Source organism: Taudactylus pleione, unplaced genomic scaffold (assembly GCF_031769625.1).
Source record: "Taudactylus pleione unplaced genomic scaffold, aTauple2 ptg000656l, whole genome shotgun sequence".
Classification (NCBI taxonomy): Eukaryota; Metazoa; Chordata; class Amphibia; order Anura; family Myobatrachidae; genus Taudactylus; species Taudactylus pleione.
Window position 1 is genome coordinate 1,527,133 of NW_028285058.1, and position 25,725 is coordinate 1,552,857.

Consider the following 25,725-nt stretch of genomic DNA (forward strand, 5'->3'; position numbering starts at 1 on the left):
GTTAAGATGTCTATTTTGCCTAAGGTCCTATATTTGATGCAAGTTTTGCCTATTGCAATCCCAACCTCTTTTTTTAATGAATTACAAAGTTTAGCCATTTTGTTTATTATGGTCATTAGATCCCGATTGTCACAGGCTGTAATAACTCAAAGTCGTACAAAAGGTGGCCTTCAGCTGCCTCATTTTCTTACTTATTATTACTCGGTTCACCTAACCAGGATTGTTGAGATGTCCAGATTGCCTGTTATTAAACAATGGATACTTATAGCAGGTCATACAGTTGCTACGCCATCCCATGTTCTCCCCTGGATTGTTAAATGTCCACCTATATCTCACCCGACACTAGGTCCCACTCTTCGTTGTTGGAACAAATGTAGGAATCCTCCTTTGTTTAGCCCAGGCGTTTCATTACCTACTCCATTGGTGGGTAATTTGGATTTTCCCCCAGGTCTTTTGGCCCCTAACTTATCTAGTTGGTCCTCAGCGGGTATCTCACGTTTATCCCATTTGATTACAACTAGTGGGTTACGATTCTTTCTAGATCTCCAACAACTATACCATCTTCCATCTCGTTCATTCTGGGTTTTTCTCCAATTAAGACACTACATTAATTCTCTTAAAACTGGTAGTCCTCGTTGGACTCCGACCAGGTTTGAAGTTTAATGTATGAAAGAAGACCCACCTTATTTCTCTAATATATCAGTTATGTCTTGAGTGTTCCAATCCCTCTATGCCTTCCTATGTTTCTGCTTGGCGTGGTGAATTGGGAAGGGAACTGACAGAGGATCAGTGGTCAGAAATATTCAGTTTTACCTTTGCTAGTTCCTCTTCCCTACAAGTTTTGGAGACTCAATACAAGATTTTGGCTAGGTGGTATAGGTGCCCTGTTCACATTCACCGGATGTTCCCAAATCTATCTGAACTGTGCTGGCGCTGTGGTCAAGCAGTGGGTACTCCTGTACATATTTGGTGGCAATGCCCAGTAATAGCCAACTTTTGGAAGAAGGTCCGACAGATATCGGAGTTGATCACTGGTCTTCCCTTATCTGATAAACCTGAATTTTGGTTACTAAATCTTTCAGCCCTCTCTATCTCCATATATAAAAAATCCTTGCTACGTCATCTGGTGAATGCTGCGAGGGCTACTATACCATGTTATTGGAGATCTCAGATTTGCCCTCCTGTGTTTCGATGGTTCCAGAGAATAGATCAATATATGTCTATGGAAGATTTCTCCTCCTTGAGATCACCTCCCTCTGGGTTTACAGCAATTTGGTATGGTTGGTTGAATTTTAAAGTCTTCTGAGTACAGAATACATAATACCTCAACGCCCCCTAGGACATAGTGACTTTCCCTATTGATTTTCTTTCCCTATGTATTGTTATATATATATATATATATATATATTTTTTTTCTTTTCTTCAATTTTTATACACTTTATTTTATTAGTTATGTTTGTTTTTATTTTATTTAGCAATGTCTGAAAGTATGAATATGTTTGTCTATTGAATTTATATTGTTATTTGGACTTATTTGATGTCTATGTAGGCCGTTGTGGGCCATATATGTACTATGCTATTTTGATTCCAATAAAAACAGATTGCATAAAAAAAAAAAAAAAGTGGTAATACTTCCCCCTTAGGTATTTTTGACTCAAAAGTGGTAATACTCCCCCCTTATGTGATTTTGGCGCAAAAGTAGAAATACTCCCCGCTTAGGTTTTTTTGACTCAAAAGTGGTAAAAGTGGAGCAGATTTTCTGGATCGCACTGGAGCAGAATGAAGTAAAGCAATGCTAGAGCAGGTTTTCGGGCATGCAGTGGAGCAGATACTGAACCAGAAGCCAGGTTACTAATCCTCAGAGAGAAATGTTGATCTGGCAATGAGTAGTCAGCAGTTTCTGGTTTAAATAGGGAACAGATAGGCTGGGTGAGTCATGTGACCATAGGCGCTGGAGATGGGTTTGCCAGATCATGTTGCACATTACAGATGAGTGCCTACGGTTCTCAGGGATGCCGCAGACAGCCAGTGGGGACATAGATGGCATTAAGGTAACACCGCCGGACCCGGTAACGGGGACCCGGATCCCGATGTGTGACACCTAAACCGCCACAAAATGCCCTCAAGTGTCACTACGCCCTAACAATTACTACAAATTACCTTGAAATGCTATTCGTGCCACAAAATGCCCTCAAATGCTACTCAGGCTTCTCATTTGTCACAAAACGCCCTCAATTGCTAATCACGTCTCCATTTGCCAAAAAATGCTCCAACTAATCCCAAAATAATGCCCCACATACCCTTATATCTCACAGGCACTCCAAAGTGCACTCCAAAACTCCCCTTGTCACAGCCCACTTACAACACTGCCACTGAGATCTCGCTCTAAATAATCATATAGGGGTTATCTCCTATAAGGGGTGTCCTAGGCAATATGCTGAGCTGATACCCCGAGAAACCCCTGATCAACGAAGTCTGCTGATTGGCGGATGGGAATGGCATGGGAAAAATCAGGGAAACGGCCCATAGATGTATTGGCCCGCATTAGATTAAGCAGCCGCTGGTGGAAACTCACTGGGCGACCTGCGGCCAATCACTGGTTATTTATTTGTTACGCTCAAATTGCAGACAGAGACTGATATTTTCTTCTCAGTGTGATAACCCGGATAAACGTTATCAAGAGAAAAAGTGGTAAATGGATAAATCATGAAGCGATGACAACATATTTTTGTTATTTTTTTATCTATAAAAAATTATTAAATGAAAAAATAGATTTGTACTAAGCTTCTTTGACAAAAACATGAGATCATCATTAACATCCCAAAATGGCTTTCACACAGTTTACATACAGTTTAAAATTTGTACCGTTTATGTACATGTAAAAAACAATCCTACACAAAGTAAACTAAGAAAACATCATTAAAACATAAAACATTGCTTGAACAGTTTTTTTTGTTTTTTTTTGAACATCATCCTAACAGCAAACGTACTTCACAGCAGATGGATAATAAATAACTTGGAAATAACCATTAGCTGAATTTGCCACTAGCTAATTGTGATTCAGTATTAATGTGCTGTAAACTCACAATAACAGTCGTCCTGGCAACACAAATGCAATCGCACTCACTATGTGACCGACATGACATAACCGCACACAGAGGAATGTATCTTTTGGATTAGAACCAGAGTGAGACATAATATTCCCTGTAAAGTCCCAGGAGTAAGAGCACTTTCTCAGATAAGCAAACACACATAAATACTCCCTAACTTTCATTTTCGTACCAAAATTCTGGATACAAAAATATAAATATCTAAAAAATACCTTCAATTTACCTGTGTAATATGTAACCTGTGCTTGTGTGACACCTTTTTAGTTAATAAGAGGTATCAGGGTCATTATTAGCAAAATGTATGGAGCTAGCTCAATGTTTGTTTTGTACCTTCCTATGTGATCCATCACTATAGGTGGGAGGGAGTCAGCCATATCCTCTCATTTAGCCAAAACTCAGTATACAGTAATAAGGTGTCCGGACTATTCCAGTGATTCTATTTGCATATGGGTTGGGATTTATTCATTGAGTGACTATCATAGTTAGGATATGTCCTTATGATCCTCCCTTTACCAACCTATTGTGTACTGCTAGCCTCTAATAAAAAAATAGTTATGTTTAGCAATTATTTTTTTGTAAGTTTGTAATTGTATATTAATTATATTAACTGTAATATCATGAAGAGCTCCGCAAAGAATGGGTGGGAGCCTGGTGGGCGTTCCTCCCTTGCTGGAAGCAAATGCTCATTTCTAAGACTAATAACAGCTGGAGGGGTGTAGCTGTTGGGTAAAACTGATCAGAGAATTTTTGGCTGACCATATAATTGGACAGGTGCAGTCATGGTCGGACTGGCCAGCAGGTGTACAGGGGAATTCCCCGGTAGGCCCCACTGCCTAAGGCCCCACCCCTTCTCCTCTTAGACTGTGCATATGTTACATTATACTGCATTCCCAGGATTATGGTGTATTCACTACAATGCAATGTAGTTATCAATCTGGTACATTATCATGCATGCACTAGCAGTATTTACTATATATTTTTATAAAAGGGCACAGACCATGCACTGTCTATGGTTAGCCAACCCTCTGGAGGCTGGCCACACCCCTCTGGAGTCTAGTCAAACCCTTTAAGCATGGGCCCCTATCACTGCAGTCTTCCGATAGGCCCTGTATGCCTCAGTCCGACACTGGGTGCAGACAGCACACCCCCGAGCAACAGTATGAATTTTGACTAGTGGTTCCACTCTACCTCCTACAGGACTATGGAAGTTGGTGGGGCCATGGGCGATAGTGAGATAAGTGATTGAGTCAAGGGAAGGGAATCCCAAAGGGTTTCTACAGAGTGGCTGAATTAACTCTAATTTTGTGTGTTGTTCATCTTTCATGTATATACAGGAAATATGCAATTAAGAGTACATTATTATCTCTAAATGGAATCGGGCCATGAAGATGAATCACCGACATAGTTTGGGTGCCAGCCAAAATAAATGATGTGTAGACATCTCTAATCTAGAAAAGACAAGAGCCCCGCAGATTACGTTGTACGCTGAGATCCATAGTCAGCGACTGGCACATCCGCCTGCTGGTTACTTTCAGTTCCTTGGCTGCCGCTAATGCTCGATTCAATGGCCAGCTCAGGTCATCCAGCTCTACGGTGTCTGGTTTAGGGGGAGACGTCACAGTATATGGAGGTCGGAGCTCAGCTACGTTATATCCGACAGGAACATAGAGACTGGGTGAAGTGCCATATCTAAAAAGAGAGGTGGAGAACTTAAATATGCATGCATTTTAAGAGTGCAATGTGACAATCGGAACGTGAGGTCCTGCACCCATCATCACTGGACCCAGATGTTTAGTTAGAACATAAGGACACTCCTAAGAATAATAGGAATGCTCAGGCAGAAGCAGGTGCGTTTCTAGAGAGGAGGGGGCTTGTGTGCAGTCTCAGACACTGGCCCCCTCCTCTCCGTCCGGCGGACGGCTGCGCACTGAGTGGTGCGCGGGCATGACCGAACTTATAGACTCTGGGCACTAGAGTGTGCCCAGAGTCTATAGCGCATACACAGGTCACCAGGAAAATGGCCGTGGTGGCCATTTTCCCTGTACTGCGCATATGATGGGAAAATGGCTGCGGCGGACATTTTTCAGCCATTTTTACAGGCACAGACACCGGAGCTGATGTGGGACTCCGGAGAGGTAAGTTTTATGGTTGCAGGGTATGCGGTGCGGGCCCCCCCTGGATCCAGGGGCCCGTGTGCCCCCGCACACCCTGCACCCATTATAAATACGCCCCTGGGCAGAAGGGAAGACCTGAACAGGTCCAGGCAACAATTCTACAGCCAACTAGAGAGAAGTGTTGGGGGGTCAGGGTCCTAGTGATGCAAGGTGCAGGTTGTGAGGTTATAGCCAAAAAGATTTATGGCTTCTAGTAAGGCTGATAACTACATAAAATCACATGTGGACTATAGGCCTGATTCAGAAATTTGCGCTAATGCAATCACATCTGCGATTTCACACGGAACGCAGCTGCAATAATATGCTAATGTCTTCCAAAGCTTACCCGAGCATAGGAATGCCCAATGCTGCCTTCTCATATCCGTCTGACGTCACGCACCAGGGTAAACATCGGTAACATCGATAATAGATTGGGCAGCCATGCAGCATATGAGGCAAGTCTGACCTATCTCAAACACAGTGTCTCTATGCACGCCCACAAAACGCCATTAAAACGGTCAGGCATGCCTGCGTTTGCCTAGCCACACCCTGTTACCTCCCCTATACACTGACTACCTGCTACCTACTTTGTGCATGAATCCTCTGTGCGGGCGTTATCACAAAACAATCGCACACTGTCTTACACACATGCGCAATGGCAGTCAATCGCTCGATATGCGTAAATATTGGCAAAGCGTACATCTCTGAGACAGGTCCTATATACCCCATTTATTCCAATTTCATCCAATAGGACACATGTTGTATTTGTACAATATGTAAATAAGTAACAGGTGATGGGCAATTATTTTTTTTTGGGGGGGGGGGGGGGGGTTGATCCCCACTGAATCTCTTCTCACTTTTAGGTTATGATTGGATAAGGCTGAAGACATGAACAGTTATTTTTAGCCCTTTATGTATAAAACACACACAAGATGGATAACTCACATTACTGGAGGGCTGTAAGGGACAAGAGGAGTCTGTATGTAGCTCACGGGAGGCGCGAGGCTCGTGATCCTGTGCCTGCACTGCGGATGCCTCCTGCGCCTGTGGTGTGGGCGGCTGTTAGACTCCCTGTGAGACATTCCTGTAAAAACAAAATGGAGTCAGACGCAGATCTCATCCTGGAGACAATAAGGTGAAACAAGTGCAGGTAGAAGAACGGCTTCTCAGTGGACATACGCAGTCCAGCACCTTTGTCAGGCACTATTCAGCTGCCATCTTTGTGAGGTGTGATTCACGATTCAGAATATTGGCTGTGAGTATAATTTATGAAGCGACAGCGCGGTACAAGGGCACCGGGAGTCATGGTGACATTCCTAACCCGTGTTTGTGACCTGAGGAAATAGATTTACATAACCATGCATGTGTTTCCACAGCAAAATGGCATCTGGAGCAGGGTGAGCAAGTTCTGATCCAACTAATGGGAAGGCCTGGGAGAATGAGGGAGGAGCGTTCCTTATAGCTGTCAGACAGGGGCAAGCATGTACTGTACTATGTGCAGGAACCACAATAGCAAGACACTTAAATCATTAGAAAGAGGTGGAGACTGGATGACAATCACGTCGGACGCCTGGGTTCGCGGCGTAGTCTCGCAGGGCTTTGTTCTTGGAAGACGTTACCGTGTTCCAAGAAAAGTCCCACACACCTAGTTATATAACAGGGGTGCTCAATAGGGAATAGTGCACTGAATTTAGGGGCTGCACAAAATTAACAATGAGTGGGGCCACAGAGGGGGAGTTAACCCCTTTCACAGCTATAGAAAAAACATAAACAAGCACACAGTCACATTCAATGCAATAGAATAGGCAAATAATGCTCAACAATCCAACCCCAGTTGGCTGGATGGAGCTAGACTGTATAACTTGACCTGAGGGGAGGTATACAGGGAGACAGGAGCCAAACCTTTCAGAAGACCAACAGCAAGCAGCACAGCTCTGTAAAATGGCTGTTCAGTGACTTGCAAGTAAGGAGAGAGGAGGAGGAGTAAGCCCATGGCGGGAAGCCTCCATGAGGGATCACGCTAAGGGCCGGGAGAGGGGCTAACGTGGAGATCCTACCTCCCCCTGCTGACATAGATCCCACGGACAATGGCCGCCTACAGATCTGCTGGCGGTCACTAGAATCCTTCAGTGATCCACCAGCACTGCAGACTGCCAGAGTGCCCTGGTGGTCTAGCAGTGGTGCGGGCGACCCAGCCTCCCACTTCATCAGCACCTCCGGTGGTCTCCCTGCGGCAGGGAGCCGTTCTCTTTCCTGATGTTGCCCCCGGCGTCTGACTGCGGCTGGGTCCTCCGTGTGCTGTGAGGACCCGGCCGAGTTCTCCAACCCGCTCGCCGGCTCCGCGCCCACCGGCGATGGGGGTTGGTGGAGAGCCAACACCGGCGTCCTATAGCCCATAGGCTTCTATAGGGGAACGCCAGGTTTTTCTGGCATTAACCCCTGCACTGATAAAGGGCGGCCGGGGCTTAGCACATATGGAAATGCGGTAAAAACCCTGAAAACGGGGGGTTTACCGCATTTTTCCTTTAGTACATCCCTGCCTAAGTGTGGTAGCAGGAGGCATTGCTTGTGCTGCTGATGTGGTTACTTGTAGTGAACATGCGCTATAAAGACCACACTCAAAACCGCCATGATCGCTTCAAATGGCTGTTGCAGGTAGACGATAAACTAAGCAAGGGTGCAATTGTGTGAGATGGTCATGCATGTCTTCTCCTTGTCAGATCTTGCACTGATCATGTCTCACTGACCATCTATAAGCACAGCCAGAGGTGTGATTCACTGACAGGGAACGTTGGCACTTGCTAGAGATGTGACACACTCATTATTGCTGCCTGCAGGGATTATTCAGTATCTGTCTCTACAAATGAATGTGATCCTGCAGAGACTCACCAGTTCTCTGTGTATTATCAGAGTCATTGTTCCCATGGCAAAGTGGACAGGCTGGATGAATGGGAAGAGCGCTTTCATCCTTCCTTGATGCTTTCATGGACACTGCAGAGCACACAATTTATGGAATGCGTTATTACAGAAAACAGATAAAAAGGCATTGTACCACATTCTAATGAGGGCCCACATCTGCAGACGTGCTCGGCAGTGGCTCTGTAACTCCCATCTCCATTCTATTATATTCTAATGAAGGCCCACATCTGCAGACGTGCTCGGCAGTGGCTCTGTAACTGCTATCTCCATTCTATCATATTCTAATGAGGGCCCACATCTGCAGACGTGCTCGGCAGTGCCTCTGTAACTGCTATCTCCATTCTATTATATTCTAATGAGGGCCCACATCTGCAGACGTGCTCGGCAGTGGCTCTGTAATTCCTGTCTCCATTTTATTATATTCTAATGAGGGCCCACATCTGCAGACGTGCTCGGCAGTGCCTCTGTAACTGCTATCTCCATTCTATTATATTCTAATGAGGGCCCACATCTGCAGACGTGCTCGGCAGTGGCTCTGTAACTCCTATCTCCATTCCATAGTGTACACACATGCGTCTAAATGTGCAAGGACTGAGACGCCCGCTTTCAGCCTCTCTGCACGCAGTAAACCGACGGCGGTTAAATAGACGCCACCATTGACACTTGCACCAGGCCTATGGCTGCGGCTGTGCGTCTGCGAAAGCTGCCGCTTGCACTGACATTCCCGCCACGCTCACATTACACGCCCGTGAGACGGACATTTTCCGCTTTCATTTCTCAACTATGTGAAAATCGCTCAGTTATGAGAAAATCGGCCCAGTATGGTGTCATAATTACCCCATAACAATCCTTCCACCTTTATTGTTGCCGTTTTCCTTTATTTCATTTATAGACAATAACCCGGCATGCTTATGTCACTGTATAGAATAGGGGACATTGTTCATACCAGGATTGCTCTCAGTTTCCTGACATCTCTGACAGTGTGGGACGCTAGCCTGTTCAGTGCGGCTTGGGGAAGGGGATCCTGGAAGTTGGTACCGAGACCCTAAAATAAAATACACAGAAAAGTTCTGAGATGAAGGAACCAGAGTTATGTCGGTTTGTTTGCCGCTACATTTAAAGAGGCAATCAGTTATATAGCTGGTTTTGCCTTATAACTGATTGACAATTTAAATTTAACAGCGACCTGGCTGAAATCATGCCTTAGTGATTTATTCCAGTAGCTCACCTGTGTATGCCCCCCGGACTCCTCTCCCACCCTGTGCCGCTCGCTGATCGGGATCACGCCCGTGTGACACGGGGCTGCCCAACAGGTGCTCTGTGCGGAAAATAAAGAAGAATGATAAAACTCAGCTTCTGCCTAATAACAAATCCTGGGATCGTTTCAGTGGCAACTGACAGTGATTCTCTCTTCCCTGAGGAACTTACCCACTTTTGGTTCCCTTGAAGCAGCCCCACGTCTAGGAGAACCCAAGCCAGGGGCACAGTGAGGAGCTTTCCCTTCATGAAGCTTCCTGAAAAACAATGAACAATCTTTGACATAATATCCATACTGTCACCATACCTATACTAAATCATACCTATATAGTCATCATATCCATACTGTCACCATACCTATACTACCACCATAGCTATACTACCACCATACCGAAACAGTCATCATACCCGTATACCCACAATATCTATATGGTCACCATACCTATACAGTCACCATACCGATACAGTCATCATACCTATGTGGTTATCATACCCATATAGTCACCATATCTATACTACCACCATACCTATATAGTCATCATATCCATACTGTCACCATACCTATACTACCACCATAGCTATATTACCACCATACCGAAATAGTCATCATACCCGTATAGCCACAATATCTATATGGTCACCATACCTATACAGTCACCATACCGATACAGTCATCATACCTATGTGGTTATCATACCCATATAGTCACCATATCTATACTACCACCATACCTATATAGTCATCATATCCATACTGTCACCATACCTATACTACCACCATAGCTATATTACCACCATACCGAAATAGTCATCATACCCGTATAGCCACAATATCTATATGGTCACCATACCTATACAGTCACCATACCGATACAGTCATCATACCTATGTGGTTATCATACCCATATAGTCACCATATCTATACTACCACCATACCTATATAGTCATCATATCCATACTGTCACCATACCTATACTACCACCATAGCGAAATAGTCATCATACCCGTATAGCCACAATATCTATATGGTCACCATACCTATACAGTCACCATACCCATGTGGTTATCATACCCATATAGTCACCATATCTATACAGTCATCGCATCTATGTGGTTATCATACCCATATAGTAAAAATATCTATATAATCACCATACCTATACGGTCAACATATCGATATGGTCTCCATAGCTATACAGTCACCATACCTATACGGTCAACATATCTATATGGTCTCCATATCTATACAGTTACTATACCTATATGGTCTCCATAGCTATACAGACACCATACCTATGTGGTTATCATACCTATATGGTCATAATACCTATATAGTCATCACACCAATGTGCTTATCATTCCTATGTAGTCACCATATCTATACGGTCACCATACAGTCATCGTACCGATACAGTCACCATAACTATACAGTCATTACACCTATACGGTCATTATACCTATGTATGTATTTATCATATCTATATAGTCACCATAACTATAGGGTCACCATACCTATATGACCATTATACCTATATAGTCACCATGCCTACAGTATATTGTCACCATACCCATACAGTCACTATGTGGTTATTTAGTCGGAAAAACAAAACAATTGGCCATCATGGTAAACCCCCAATCATCCTGCTGCCTAGTCAATTGATCCATAGCAAGAAACAATATGCAAATTTATGTAGGGTGAATTTATGTTTGCTAAGTAAATATCCAATATTTTCTGGAACCTTATTTTAACATTGTTTGGGTCTATCAACACCAACGTGGGTGTGCATCCCATAGAGAACTGCTCTTATTGTAAAGAACCCTTTCTGCAGCTAAAAGTCAGGCGGTTTGTTCTCTGCAAGAACCTGACAATGAATATCTTGCAGCCTTTGGGATCTGCATTAAGACGCCCACGAGCGGCATCACAAATCCAAGCGACTGCGTACACAGACGCAGCTTGGTAGCAGGTCAGCGGATTATCAGACTTCTGAGTAACCCTATAATGATGCAGAATGCATAAACATTAATTGCATGACATTATTAGTCATGCAATTATATATGGAGGTCATATCTATGCATAAATAAAATTGCATAAATAAACCCAGCCGATGCAAGCATCCCTCAGCTCTCCCACATCTTATGCATTGTCACAAGCAGCCGCACTGCGAATACCATGCGAGGCGAACGCTAACGCTGGAGAAGTGTTCGCTGCAATCTCCTCCTTCCTCCTGTTTGGGCCTGTGGTTAGCAGCATATTGTTTGCAGTTCCAGTCTTGGTTGCTGCTGAGCCTCTGCACTAATTACTGCCTGTCTGTGTGCACTATCAGGTGCACACTGATTGATTCTCCAGTCTCTGCACAGCCCAGGTGCTCACTGGTCTGTCATTAGGGAGACTTGCTCTGGTTGGGCCCTGTTTCTGTTAAATTCCAGCCAGCCCTTCATTTCATGCCGGTGAGAGAGTTTCGTGTTCCGGTTTATGACTGTCTCCTGTATGCCAGTAGAGTTCCAGTGTTCCAGCCTCTCCATTGTTCCAGTCGTGATAAATTACCTTGGCCGCTGTGTTTCATCCAGGCGGCACGATCCGCATTCCACCTGCTGTGCGCTACTTGAGTCATCCAGGCAGCACAGCGTGCATCTCTGCGCTCAGCCGCGTGTGCCATCCTAGCGGTACAGAGTGCACCCCCGGGTGCATGTTAGCGTCCGGCGGCTTGTGTCAACTCGGCGACATTAGCCGCACTTTAGGTTTTATAAGGGAGCTGCATTATATGATTTTGGGGACCATCCTGATGCAATATAATATCCTGCTACTAACTGAACAAAGCAACATGTTGGTGAGTTCTAAGAGCATTTATGAGCCCAGCACAAGACTGCATCGAGTTCGAGGGCCATTTAAACTATCTGATCCTAAGCTGTTAATTCACAATTTATGCATTCAGGTCAGTGGGAAACCGGATACCCAGCTAATGCTCTTATAATCTGCAGCAAATTATATTGTTGGGTCGGATCTGATCTACCAGTTCCCTGTACATCGTGCAAAGTCCGGGAACTGAGAGAGACAACTAGGGCTACTGAGTCTGGTATCAGATATGGGGTAGATGTATTATAGCGGCACTTAACGTGCCGCTATAACGCTTCCCGCTTCGCCTCTTTACCGAGGCGAAGCTGGAAGCACTACCAATGAGATTCATGAACATCTCATCGGCCGGAGAGGGGGAGCGATAACTCCACCCTCCGGCACTACCCGCTAGTGACTACAGCGCATCAGCCTAGTGCTGATGCACTGTGTGTCAGTCCTGGACGGCTCCATTGAGCATGCGCGGGATCTCGCAAGTATCGTGAGATCCCCGCGTGCAGCCTGGAGCCGGCAGCCACCACAGCAGGGACAGCGCTGTCCCTGTTGTGGGGATAGGCTAGCGCCAGGCTGTAGCTGTCGATAACGACAGCTACAGCCGGCCGAACGGTCATGCGTTGTGACCGTTCGTACATGGCCCTGCCGCTCGGCGCTGCTATCTTGTAGATAGCAGCACCGATAATGACAGGGGCGCATAGCGCCCCTGTCATTTACTGCCCAGGCCCCCGATCATACATCGGGGAGAAGCGGTATCAGCGCACACAACGTGCGCTGATACCACTTCGGGGCTTCGTACATCTCCCCCGTGACCTGTTGGGGCCATATAGAATAATGGGGTAGATGTATGAAGCCCTGAAGCGGTATCAGCGCACGTTATGTGCGCTGATATCGCTTCTCCCTGATGTATGATCGGGGGTCTGGGCGGTAAATGACAGGGGCGCTATGCGCCCCTGTCATTATCGGCGCTGCTATCTACAAGATAGCAGCGCCGACGGCAGGGCTCCTGAAGTAATGTTGAGGTCTGAGAGACCACTGAAAACTATGGCAATAACTCTTGTTAGGTCATAGCTTGGTAAAAGATTTTTTGACACCTTAGTTAAACATTCGGCAAATTGTGAGCAAAGCAGGAGAGTTGTGATAGGATCAGTAATCCTACATATAACTACATTTTACAATATGTGTTAGGTCAGAGGTTCCCAAACTCGGTCCTCAAGGCACCCTAACAGTGCAGGTTTTAAGGATATCCATGGTTGAGCACAGATGGTTAAATCAAAAGACTGAGGTACTAATTAAGTCACCTGTGCCCAATCATGGTTATCAATAAAAACTTGGACTGTTAGGGTGACTTGGGTACTGAGTTTGGGATCCTCTGTATTAGGTAATGTATGGCACTAGCGATTGATCAGATGCCAGCGCCCTGATGTAAACACGCTCAAGCCCCTAAATCTGCACTCACTGATTGGCAGCAGGCGGCCCCGGGATTCCTCGCGTCGGAGATCGGTGCAGGCTGCTCTCTAGATGTTGTCGAAGATGCATCACCTCTTTCTGCAGGTTGCTTATGGCCTGACTGGAGGGAGAGAATGGAGATTACAGGGAACGTAGGTAAAGAGACATACATAACAGAGTGACTGAGGAGGTTCTATAGTTAGGAAAGTCGCTGAGAAGTTTCTTTGCAGCGGTTTTCGGCACATTGCCTGTATAAATGACAGTCACACCCCAACACCAATTTGCTAATATTTGTAACAGATAAACACTGGTGAACCCCAAAATATAGGTCTCATTACCATTTGGACAAAATCGCAAACTTTTTCTTCTTTTTCTTTCATTGACTGAATCCAGATCATCGTTTGTGATCAATACGTATACTACTCACATGCGCGCCTCTGCTACAATTTAGGGTCTATCTTCCAAAATAAGTGACTATTGCTTTCAGTACTCCATCATCTATTGTGATGTGTTCTATTATGTATGTATAGCAAATTGAGGAAAGCAAATCGCACCTACAGATGATGAGTAATTCACACCTAGAATTTTATCAATTTAAAAAACTTTGTGACATAACTCAATTTTTTTTAAAAATTGATAGAATTACAATTATAGCCGAGTTACATATGTACTAAGAACACATGAAAGTACCGATGTGTCCATATATCTTCCTTTGCGCTAAAAGTCGCGTTACACATAACGCGTGAGCGCTGTGCAGAGTGTCTTTTTGTGTAACTTTTTCCTCCTAAAATGTGTCTTATTCGCAAAGGACGCACAAGAAGCTCATGCTTATTAAACTGATATGCGGCATGCGTATATTCTGTGTGTGACTGCGGTTATATCTGCATGCAAAATGCTACGTTCTAGTGCCACAGCCACTGACATTGTAACGTAGCATTTTGCATGCAGATATGACCGCAGTGGCGCACACAGAATATAGGCATGCCGCATATCATTGTAATCAGCAGACGCTGCTTGTACGTCCTATTTGCATAACTTTGTAAATAAGACACATTTAGGGGAAAGCACAAAAAGACGTTCGGCACTACAGAGTCGCACGGCGATCACGCGTTATGTGTAACGTGACTTGTAGCGCAAAGGAAGATAGATATATATAGACACATCTGTACTTTCATGTGTTCTTAGGGCCTGATTCAGACCCACTCGCAAGCGGGTCGATTGTTAGGCAGTGCGCGTGAGCGCAAAAAGCACTCGCTCTGGCGCTCGCATCCAAAAGGGGCGGCTGTCGATGTTGAAAGGGGCGGGGGGGAGGTGGCTGGGCAAACGGAGCAGCTCGTGATGTCAGTAGGTGGACTTCCTGCTCTAATAGAGCAGGAAGTCCACTGGGGCTTGCGGCCACGAGACCCTACCGCAAGGGTCTCGTTGCAAGCCCGATGGCCGCGATGGTCTTGACCATTGTGACCATCACCTGGCCGCTCGCATAAGCTGTGGGTGGTAACCCACAGCAATGCGAGCGGCCAGGAGGCCGCAACTAAAAAAACAAGCGGCCGCCCTGATTCAGAGTGAGCGCTCGCTTTTTGCGAGCACCTCTGAATCAGGCCCATAGTTCCATAATTTTTTTTTTATTTGATATATATGGAGAGTGTCTACTGAAAGCAATAGTGAATTATTTTGGAAGATAGGCCCCAAACTGTAGGAGAGGGGAAAATGTGAACAGTATATTGATCACAGATGACGCTGCTTGTTTGTCCTATTTGCATCGTTTTTCGAATAGGACGCATTTTAGGGGAAAAGTTAGATGAAACGACGCTCGGTGCTACCGAGACACAGCATGGCATGGCGCGCCAAGAATGGCTGTTTAATGCTCAAGGAGGCTACATGTATGTGGACACATCGGTACAGATACGGAACTGCAAACTAACTTTCTGTACAGACAGACAGGGCCCGTCTAACAGACAAAGAAAGAGTCTATGAGGGAGATGAGAACAAAGACAATATGTACACAAATAAATAAAAAACAAAAGAAAGAAAATTGGGAAGAAAGTGATATGTAACAGTGGCCAATTGTATCTATGTTCTAGGTGGTAACAAAATCTTCCCAATTCCAACTTCCAATGATAGTGATGGAAAACACAGTAATGTTACGATGAGGGATTTGCAGTACATGCACTTGGGGAGATGTTACTGTCTGTGTAAATTAATACATTTGGGATGAAGAACTTGCAGTCAGTGCTAATAAACGTAGCAGCACTGTGGTGGGGGTCTCTCCCCCGGATCCCCCTCCAGGACTCTGGTCTGTGAACAGCTACAGAATAAGTATATGGAGGTGGGGGGGGGCATTGCTTCAGGACTGTCCGGGGCTCACTACATTTAAGAGATATACTGGAAGAGAATTACACATAGGGATAAAAAGGTGGAATTTAATGATACAATCTATTTCTAAGAACAGATCCGGGAGGACATATAAGTACACAGGTGCATCAGCAAACAGAAATACCATGGGGAGCCAATTAGATGAAAGTCTGCCTGGGTAAAGTAAATCACCTGGAATGCTTTGAATCTCAGTCTACTGCTTAGCCTATTTCTTTACAACATAATATTTATTCACATGAATTAATTCTTACATTTCGGATCTAAAAACATAAGGCTCAGTATTATTATGTTCGTTTTCTCGAAGATATGTGATACCTTGTAGTGTTTTATTTTATTGTGTTCTAACCGATTTACGAATTAGATCAATAATATAATTAAATATCAAGGTGAGCAGGTAGTTAGGAACTTTGGGTCTGATTCAGAGCCGGACGCTATTTGCGCTCGCTCGTCCAGAAAAAGGGGCTGGCTATTTAAATTGACCGTTCGCTCTTTGCGGTCTGTTGACGCCTCTATGTGTGAACGAGCGAACAAAACATGCGGACGTTTTTTTGTAAAAAACGCCCCCTGGCCGCTCGCATCCTACGTCATCTCCGCTATTTATTTGATTAATCGAGTACATAGAAAGGCGTCTGAACTGCTCGCAGTGCTTGTGGTTGGATTTTCCTACCGCAATCATGCGAACAGTTCAGGCTAAGAGACAACCAAGTGACGTGGTCGATGACGCTGCTTTGTTAATTATGCACACCCTTAAAACGCCCGTTTTGACCTTTTGGCACGCCTGCGTTCGGATCACCACTCCCCGTTTTCAAGCACCTTCCCCTGTTACCACCCACAAACGTCTCATCCTGTCACTCAAATTAGCAGACATTCGCTATTTTGCGAGCACACGATTTTCGGGCCGCACTGACTGGTTCGCGCATGCGTATTAAAACCCATACGCATGCGCAGATGTGCGAACATCGCTCGGAGCGAACGAGCGGTCGCTTACGAGCGGCTCTGAATCAGGCCCTTTGGGTGATATTCAATTGTTTTCATGGTCCGGATCTCCCGTCTAAAGTGATGGGAGATCGCGGGCCGCTTTCAATTGATACTGCTGATCGCGCCCAAAGTGGTCAGATTTAGCCACGCAATTCTGCTTCCCCCGACCAAAGTGCTGGGCGCGATCGCGAAAAGTGCTGTTTGGGCGCCCAAACAGGTCACTTTTCGCCCATTTCAGTTCGCACCCCCCTGGGGCTGCGAGCTGAAATGGTGCGCTGGCAGCTGATCGCATCCGACAGGAACAACAATTGAATGGCTCCGGCAGGCACGAAGGGGGCTGGAAACAATTGAATTCCGCCCTTTGAAGTTACTAACTAGAGTATTGGCTGGGATTCTGAAACATATCAATGCTGCCCAATTGCCTTATCTATCTAGCCAATCAGAAGGTAAGGAATCACAAAACAATTATAGTGAGGGCAATCATTATGTATTGATTAAGGAGTCACATTTAATTAATAATATTCTTATGGTGGTAATATTACTTTATTAATATGGCAATCATTATGTATTGATTAAGGAGTCACATTTAATTAATAATATTCTTATGGTGGTAATATTACCTTATTAAGAGAACAATGTTATTTATTCGTTATATTAAAGGGGCAATATTAATTAAATGTTAATCGTGTAAAAAATAATATAATGGCAGTGGCAATATTTATTATTCTATGATATGGCACCATCTGTAGAGCCATATAATATGAATGCTGTCCCATCATGTAAAGAGATCTCAAATAAAATCAAGGTGATGTGTTTAGTGGCATCTTCTAAGGGTGGTTTCCGGATGTTATAAGACTGCTAACCAAATCAACTTTACATAGCATGTTGATACCGAACCCTTGGCACCCTACAGCCACAAGGCAACTGTCTTACTAGGCACAACTCATCTACATACAGGGGGGTATCCAATTAGTCGCGATCCTATTATTTCGGATAAAATAATAGGATATTTCTCCCGAAAACACATAGGTCCGTGACCTTATCATGGATCCTATGTGTTTTCGCCATTGAGGCAGTGAGAAAGCTGAGATTTAGATATGGGAGGAGTGTGCCCAACTCAAATCTAAATTGCAGTGTACAGCTGGGTACACATTTAACGATGCGTACCCAGCCGACCTATCGTGCGGCATGACCCGGCGGGGGTCACGACATCAGTAAGTGCATACATACTTGCCGATGTAGGGAGCAACGGCGCGGCAGCAGGGTCCATGCTGCAGCCCCCGCTGACAATGTCGCTGTCAACGCACGGGAGCGCGCATCGTCAGTGACATTGAGTGTACACACTGGACTATGTGCCCGATATGTCGTCCGATCCGCTGGATCAGACGGCATATCGTCTGCATATCGTCTAGTGTGTACCCAGCCTAACAATAAAGCTGTCCAGCATTTGTGGGCTACATGCAACAGCAGCTATTATTTACCTTGCATGCAAAATAATACATGTATTTGCCTCCGTTGCATTGCAACTTGGGGCCTGATTCAGAGCCGTTCGCTATTTGCGGTCGTTCGTTCAAAAACAAGGGGTGGCTATTCAAATGATCCGTTCGCAAATTGTAGTCTGTTCACGCCTCTAAGTCTGAACGAGCGAGCAAAACATACGCTCGTTTATTTGTTAAAAACGCCCCCTGGCCGCTCGCATCCTACGTCATGTCCGCTATTTATTAGATTAATCGAGTACATCGACCAGCGTATGAACTGCTCGCTATTCTTGTGGTTGGTGTTTGCTACCACAAATTTGCGATCAGTTCTGGCTATAAAATAACCCAGTGACGTGGTCAATGACGCTGCTGAATTAATTATGCACACCCATAATACGCCCGTTTTGACCTTTAAGCACGCCTGCGTTTGGATCTCCACTCCCCATTTTCAAGCACCTTCCCCTGTTACCACCCACATACGCCTCATTCTGTCACTCAAAATAGCAGGCACTCGCTATATAGCGTACAAACGATTTTAGGCCGCACTGACTGGTTCGCGCATGCGTACTAAAGACCGTACGCATGCGCAGATGTGCAAACATCGCTCGGAACGAGCGTACTGCCGCTAACGAGCGGCTCTGAATGAGGGCCTTGGTTTGTTCCAGATAGAAAGTTATTGCTTGTTTCCATTATTGCCAACTCAGAAGCAGTACCAATGTTCTAACTAATTCAAGTAAAGATCACTGAATTCAATTTAAATACAATATAAGTACAACATCTAAAAATATAAATAAAAACGCTTCATTATGGTACATTCATGCTTGAGATTGTGCTCTACTTTGCAGAATTTGGAAAATTACCTTAAAATTCATGTTTTCTTTGTGTGTGTGTTTTCAATAAAAAGAGTGAGTCACAAATGTATTATAAAATGTACAGTAAAGGGATGCTCTAAACAACGTAGTAATTAAACCTATTGGCAGCACAGATGGTGTAATGGTTACTGCCTTACAGCACTGAGGTCGTGGGTTCGATTCCCTCCAAAGCCCTGTGTGGAGTTTGTATATTCTCCCTGTGCTTGCGTGGGTTTCCTCCCACACTGGCAGGTTAATTGGCCCCCAACAAAAAATAAAAAAATAACCCTAGTGTGTAATGGAGCATACACACGGTCAGATTTGTCAGATGAACGATTTTACCAAAGATTTGAACGACTGAACGATTTTTGACTGCATTAAAGTGAATGGAATCGTCCAAGTCTGACTGCAAACATCAGATGTCAGATATCGTTATCTGACCATCGGGAACGCGCATCGTTCATCGTTCAGGCATGTCAGATATGTCAGATTTTCCTTCAGATATGAACGATTGAACGATTTTTAAATCGTTATCGTTCAGATCTGAAGAAAAATCTGACCGTGTGTATGCACCATAATCATGTGGTAGGGAACATAGATATTGGGGCAGGGACTGATGTGAACGGCCAAATATTCTCTGTAAAGCGTTACGGAATATGTGTGTGCTATATAAATAACTGGTAATAATAATAACTTGGTATTCTAAATAGACCATCATCTAAGTCAGGGGAAGGCAATGTGTGACATCCCAGCATGCTCTTCCACAGTTTTTATGTTAGGTATGCTAAATCTGTGGCAGAGCATGCTGGAATGTGTAGTTCCACTGCAGCTGGAGTGCCAGACATTGCCTACCCCTGAGCTAAGTACAGTGGAGGCAAGGATTTTGTGCACAGAGCTAATACTAAAATGCATGTACATTTTCCCCAGAAACCAGTGACAACAGTTGAAGTGTAGTGCTCCAACAGAATATTCTGGGAACAACCAATGCTATAGGGAGGTGGGGAAAGACATTAAAATAATGAGAAGTAGAGAAAAGTAACAAGGAAGTATAGAGGAAAATAAATGAGCTTCCCCGGACTTACTCTCTCGCTGCACGAGACTCTACAATATTTCCGTCAGGCTGGGATAGTTCCTCAGTAGGTGACAGCAATGGGGAGGCTCCTGAGGAAGGTTCCCCCATGACGCCGTTAAGTGCTTCCTGCTCGGAGTCCGACTCATCTATCGTGGAGAGAAAAATGGGTGAGTAAGAAGCAACTATTGCTGTAGTGTAGAGTCAGACATGGACGTATACAGTATTTTATGTACAGTTATTATCCATATGAAATATGACATCTCTATGTGACTTTTATTACTACATTAACGAATAGAGACATTAGATCGGTATACGTTCGGGAAGCCGGCGGCCGCAATGCCGACCATCGGCTTCCCGACTGCTTAATCCCGGTGAGGGTTAAATGACAGGTGTCTAAATCTAGACGCCTGTCATTTTACTGACGCTGGGAGACCGGCGCCCAGCATCCCGATCGAAGGGATGCCGGGCGCAGAGCGCGGACAGCTGCACGGGGAGGGGAGGGTTAGGTTTAGGGCTCCTCGGGGGGACTTAGGGTTAGGCACCCCCCCTGGAAGTTAAGGTCAGGCTAGGGGAAGGGGGGGGTTAGGGATAGGCACCCTAAAGGAGGGTTAGAGTTAGGGGGTAGAATGAGGTTAGTTTATACTTACCTTTAGGACGATCGGGATTTCCTCCTCTGTCGGGCTGGCGCGGCCGGCGGTAATTCATACCAAATGCTTTAGATCTAATGTTCACTATACATATATACATTTTTAAGGCATGTTCCAGAAAGTTTTGCAGATTAGATGAACTATGTTAATTATAATGAAAATAGCAACAGAATCCTCTCTGGTAGTGCCGCGATGTTCCGCTTGCACATGTGAGTGAGGGTATTGCTAAGCACAGACTGGGCACACTAGTGCAGGGCAAACAGGAGCTGGGCAAGCCTGAGATTTCATTGTCCAGAGCAAGATTATTGACTTGAGATCAAAGAGCGGAGAGACGCATTTTTAGTGGTGGTCCTTACTGTGCGGAGAGGTGCATGGCCTGTCCCAGTACGCAAAAGGACTGTCATTTGCGCACACATTGTGTGTGTGTGTGTCACAAATGAAGGGTGTAAGGACTATGGGGGTCAGGTTGCATGTGAGCCCCAAAACCACGGTGTAGGAGCCCCTAGCCCCAGATTTTTATTACTATATTAAATCCGCAATTGTGCTCAATATTTAGTGAGGGTAAAAGGAATATTTACAGGAAACGGTGACCGTTTACATATCTATAACTACTATGGGCCTTATTCAGAGATGGACGCTATCGCAATTTTCACGTAGATCGAGCGATTGTTTGCCATTGCGCGCACATATACATCACAGTGCGCTTAGGCAGCTCTGCGATCGCACTGCAATCACGCAGGCAGCGACGACCCACTGCAGAATGACTGACAGGAAGTGAACATTTGGGGGTGGTTGGAGAGACACAGGGGTGCCTGGCCATTTGCACACCGTTACATGGGTGTGCATAAATTAGCCACTGCTTTTGCATACGCAGCGCTGCGTGTCAGAAGAGCAACCAAGGCTGCTGCAGATCAGACCTGCCGCAAAGGTAAGATGGCCGCCGATGTGCTTCGACGTTACCGATATTTGCGCAGGTATGAGTTGTCACACGCAGGTGAGAAGGCGGCAGTGGGCGTCTTTATGCTCGGGTGATACTTGCTAACATTAGCAGCTGCGTTCCGTACGAAATCACAGCTGCGATCACATTAGCGTACATCTTTGATCAGGCCCTATGGTTGGTAATTTACTGTGACTGAGCAGCCTCAGGTGGTGGATATGAGGTTGGTGATAGGATAAAGTACTGGTGGAGGAGCACAGTAACTTCTGGATACACCTCTGGAGGCAGCCATCTTGTAGACTAAACCAATATAGATGATAGCTAAGCCTGGCAATTCACCATGAACTGGAGACAACAACATGTCAAGACACCAGGCCTCTATTTATTAAAGGGGAAAACGTCCTATCTCTGGCATGATACGCACTATTTATCACCACCGGCATGGCAAGGGTAAGTACAGCCCAATGCTTCTTTTAAGCATCTTAGTTTGGCCATAAAAGAACAAAATAAATGAATAATGCCTTTAATTAACCTTCAAAAGCTTGTTGTCGCCCAGTATGACCCAGGAGTATCGCTCAGCTGCCCCGATGACATCTTTTTGATAAATTGCGGTGATCAGTGAAATCAGACATAACTTCTGCAGATTGCTAAATAGGCCCGACAGTGAAGGAACAATTTTGGGAGATGAAACAATATACTATAGATTCACTGTGATATCAGCTCATAAAGATTTACTAAGACTTCTAAAGATAAAAGTGGATGTCTTGCCCTTAGCAGCCAATGAGATGCTAGCTAATACTTATCTAGTACATCCTAGAAACTGATTTGGTTGCTATGGGGATCACCTCCATTTTTTAGATGTTTTAATGAATCTACTCCCTAGACCAGGGATGGGGAACCTCAGGCCCGGGGGCCGTATAAGGCCCGCGGAGTCATTTGGTCAGGCCCTCTGAGATTTTCTCTGCTAGCCTCATCTGCAACCAGAATCTATGCAGCAGTGCCACCAGGAGTGTCTTTAGGATGCTTCAGACGGTCACACCGCTGCCCTTACAGCTCCCCGGATCATCCTCAGGATGCTCCGGGCATTGCTGTAATCACCGGCGATTGTGGCCCTGTTCCGTGTGGGGGGGTTAGGGATAGGCACCCTAAAGGAGGGTTAGAGTTAGGGGGTAGAATGAGGTTAGTTTATACTTACCTTTAGGACGATCGGGATTTCCTCCTCCTCTGCATCGGGCCGGCAAATAATGTTATATCAAAATGGCCCTTGGCAGACAAAAGGTTCCCCACCCCTGCCCTAGGCGATAAGCAGATTGTGGCTATAGATTAGTGATAAAACAGCAAATGGTACAATTGCAAAAATCCACCCCCCAAAGTCTGAACAGATTCGTCAAAACCACTCACCAGGCTCGCTGGCTTCTCTGCTGTCACTTTCAGTCAGGCTCTTGGGGCCCGGGGAAGGAGAGCTGGCTTCTGAGGGACCTGTCCAGGGGCCGTTCTCTGTCCTATTCTCCCATAATGGGTTACGTGTCCTGGACAAGTGATCACTTTCGGGTTTAGTGGGTTGTCTCCCTCTGTTCAGAGGAGAATTGGCCGAAGAGTCTGGTAATTCTGCAGGACTGTCCCTGAGAGGAGATGGAAAGTCAGATGTAAGACTTTGGTTGTACAGGGAGGATATAGAAATGGGATGGAGAGCATCATGGCGTCCGAGGGTGGGGTCCAATGGTCCTTTTTAGTTTTTCCCATGATGCTTTGAGTGTCACTTTCAGTATTGGAGCATACGACGAGACGGGTATTTGCATAAGTACTAATAGCAATAATGACGACTACTCAGAGTAACACAAGGCTTTGCATTACCATTATTAACTATTTAGCTATGACTAATCTACATCTGTAACCCAATGCATATCACTGAGGATTATGCTGCATACAACTCCTCTGAAATATATCACTAGACCTACAATAAAAGTGAAATCATTTATACTTCCACTAAGCATGAAGAATGTAGAAGGTCAGTGAAAGGGAAGAAATCTGATATATTAATGGCTTAATCTAGTGGTTTCCAAACGTGGTCCTCAAGGCACCCTAACAGTCCTGGTTTTAAGGATATCCATGGCTGAGCACAGATGTTTATATAAAAATGAATGGGGCACTAATTAAGTCAGCTGTGCTCAAGCATGGATATCCTTATAACCTGGACTGTAAAGCTGGCCACACACTAGACCAACTTTCATCCAACTAAAAATTTTGAGCCAATCTAGCAAAAGCGATGTCATATTCAGAATCAGCACCACAATGTTACCCCAAAATCGCTTTAATATGATTGCCAATAAAATGAGTGTTGATCAGTTTTATAAATGAAAATAGGTGATCATATTATTCACAATTATTCACCCCTTTGGAGAAATCTAAATAAACCCTGATGCAATTAGTTGTTTTTAGCGCCCAAGTAACTAACTGTCCAACTATGTACAATGAGAGTATATAAATTAATTTGAAAATAATGCATCTATGCGAGAGGTCCCATGGTTGATTAGTGCTTTTCCAAATAAAAGCTTCATCACGAAGATAAATGAACAATCAAAGCAAAACTAAAATAGTGCATAAAGCATGGTGGCAGAAACCTAATGCAGTGGGGAGTCTTCTCTGCTTTTAGGACTTTCCTAGCCCCAGATCAAAAATCTGTGAAACGATTTGACAGTGGCTGTTCATCAATTGTTCCTATTCAAGCTGCTGGGACTACAGTAGCAGACCCTCCAACATGACTCCTTCTATCCAGTACAAAATGGACAAAAACTGTTGTTTGAACAAATAGTTTAGATCAAACATTTAACAAACTTGTCTGACGATGTAATCACAATAAAATAAATAAAATCTAAAGCGTGTGAATACCGTGTCCATCCAGCGTTACCTGCTGTGGCCCAGCGGATGTCTCTGCCTTTGGAGAGGTGAACGCCCACTCTCTGACCCAAGAAATCCGCTGTCAGTCTCCGGGGACAAGATCCTCCTCTGTGACATAGAAAGCACAACGTAAAGAGATTTTAGGAAAAACAAACCATCTTTCTATTTGGGAGGAAAATGACAACAACAAACACATAAACCCACACACAACAAATATACAATAACCGCAGCTGGAAAATTCATGCAATAAGAAAAACAAGAGTGTTAAGTATACAAACAACTAAACAGGGTTCATGCATCAGACCACGTGGGGAATATGTAATAGCCTGCGCCTTGCAGGCATCGCCAAGATTCCGGCGAGTCTGCCTGATGTTTTAAAGTGGCAATTATTTAAAAGGGCAACCCCATAACTCATCTCTGTGGCACCATCTATCTGGTGATAAATAATCGGAAAGATGGTGCAGACCTTGGTCCCCGTACTCTCAGAAAACGGGGGCGTCACACGCAGGACCCGTTCTGCACATGCACAGAAAGGGCCGTGTGCATGCGCAGACCCCCAACAATCAGAGGTGTATGCACACGTCTGTCCCAACATCCCATTTAAAAAAAAAGCAACCTTATTGCTGGATAAAAGGGGCCTAATAATAAATCAATGACCTGGAAGTTAATTGTTTTTAACACAAAAATGAAAGTAGCCAACATAAACCTCCGTGAAGATGTCACATAGAAAGTAATTATCATAATGTAACATAATTATGT

At 44.8% G+C, this 25,725-nt stretch overlaps 1 protein-coding gene across 3 annotated transcripts in view; it reads right to left on the reverse strand.

Moving 5' to 3' along the window:
• Positions 1–2,725: 2,725 nt before the first annotated feature.
• The window catches only part of AKNA (AT-hook transcription factor), a 42,342-nt gene continuing 19,342 nt past the window's right edge, over positions 2,726–25,725 (reverse strand). For all 3 annotated transcript variants that reach the window (XM_088455465.1, XM_088455466.1, XM_088455467.1), the window contains exons 13-22: positions 24,977–25,074; positions 23,470–23,690; positions 20,495–20,630; positions 13,743–13,853; positions 9,611–9,696; positions 9,411–9,500; positions 9,129–9,227; positions 8,153–8,254; positions 6,209–6,347; positions 2,726–4,799 (exon numbers count right to left, since the gene is read on the reverse strand). In XM_088455465.1, coding sequence (XP_088311591.1) covers positions 4,559–4,799; positions 6,209–6,347; positions 8,153–8,254; positions 9,129–9,227; positions 9,411–9,500; positions 9,611–9,696; positions 13,743–13,853; positions 20,495–20,630; positions 23,470–23,690; positions 24,977–25,074 — 1,323 coding nt within the window. In that variant the 3' untranslated portion in view covers positions 2,726–4,558. The remainder of the gene's footprint in view (positions 4,800–6,208; positions 6,348–8,152; positions 8,255–9,128; positions 9,228–9,410; positions 9,501–9,610; positions 9,697–13,742; positions 13,854–20,494; positions 20,631–23,469; positions 23,691–24,976; positions 25,075–25,725) is intronic.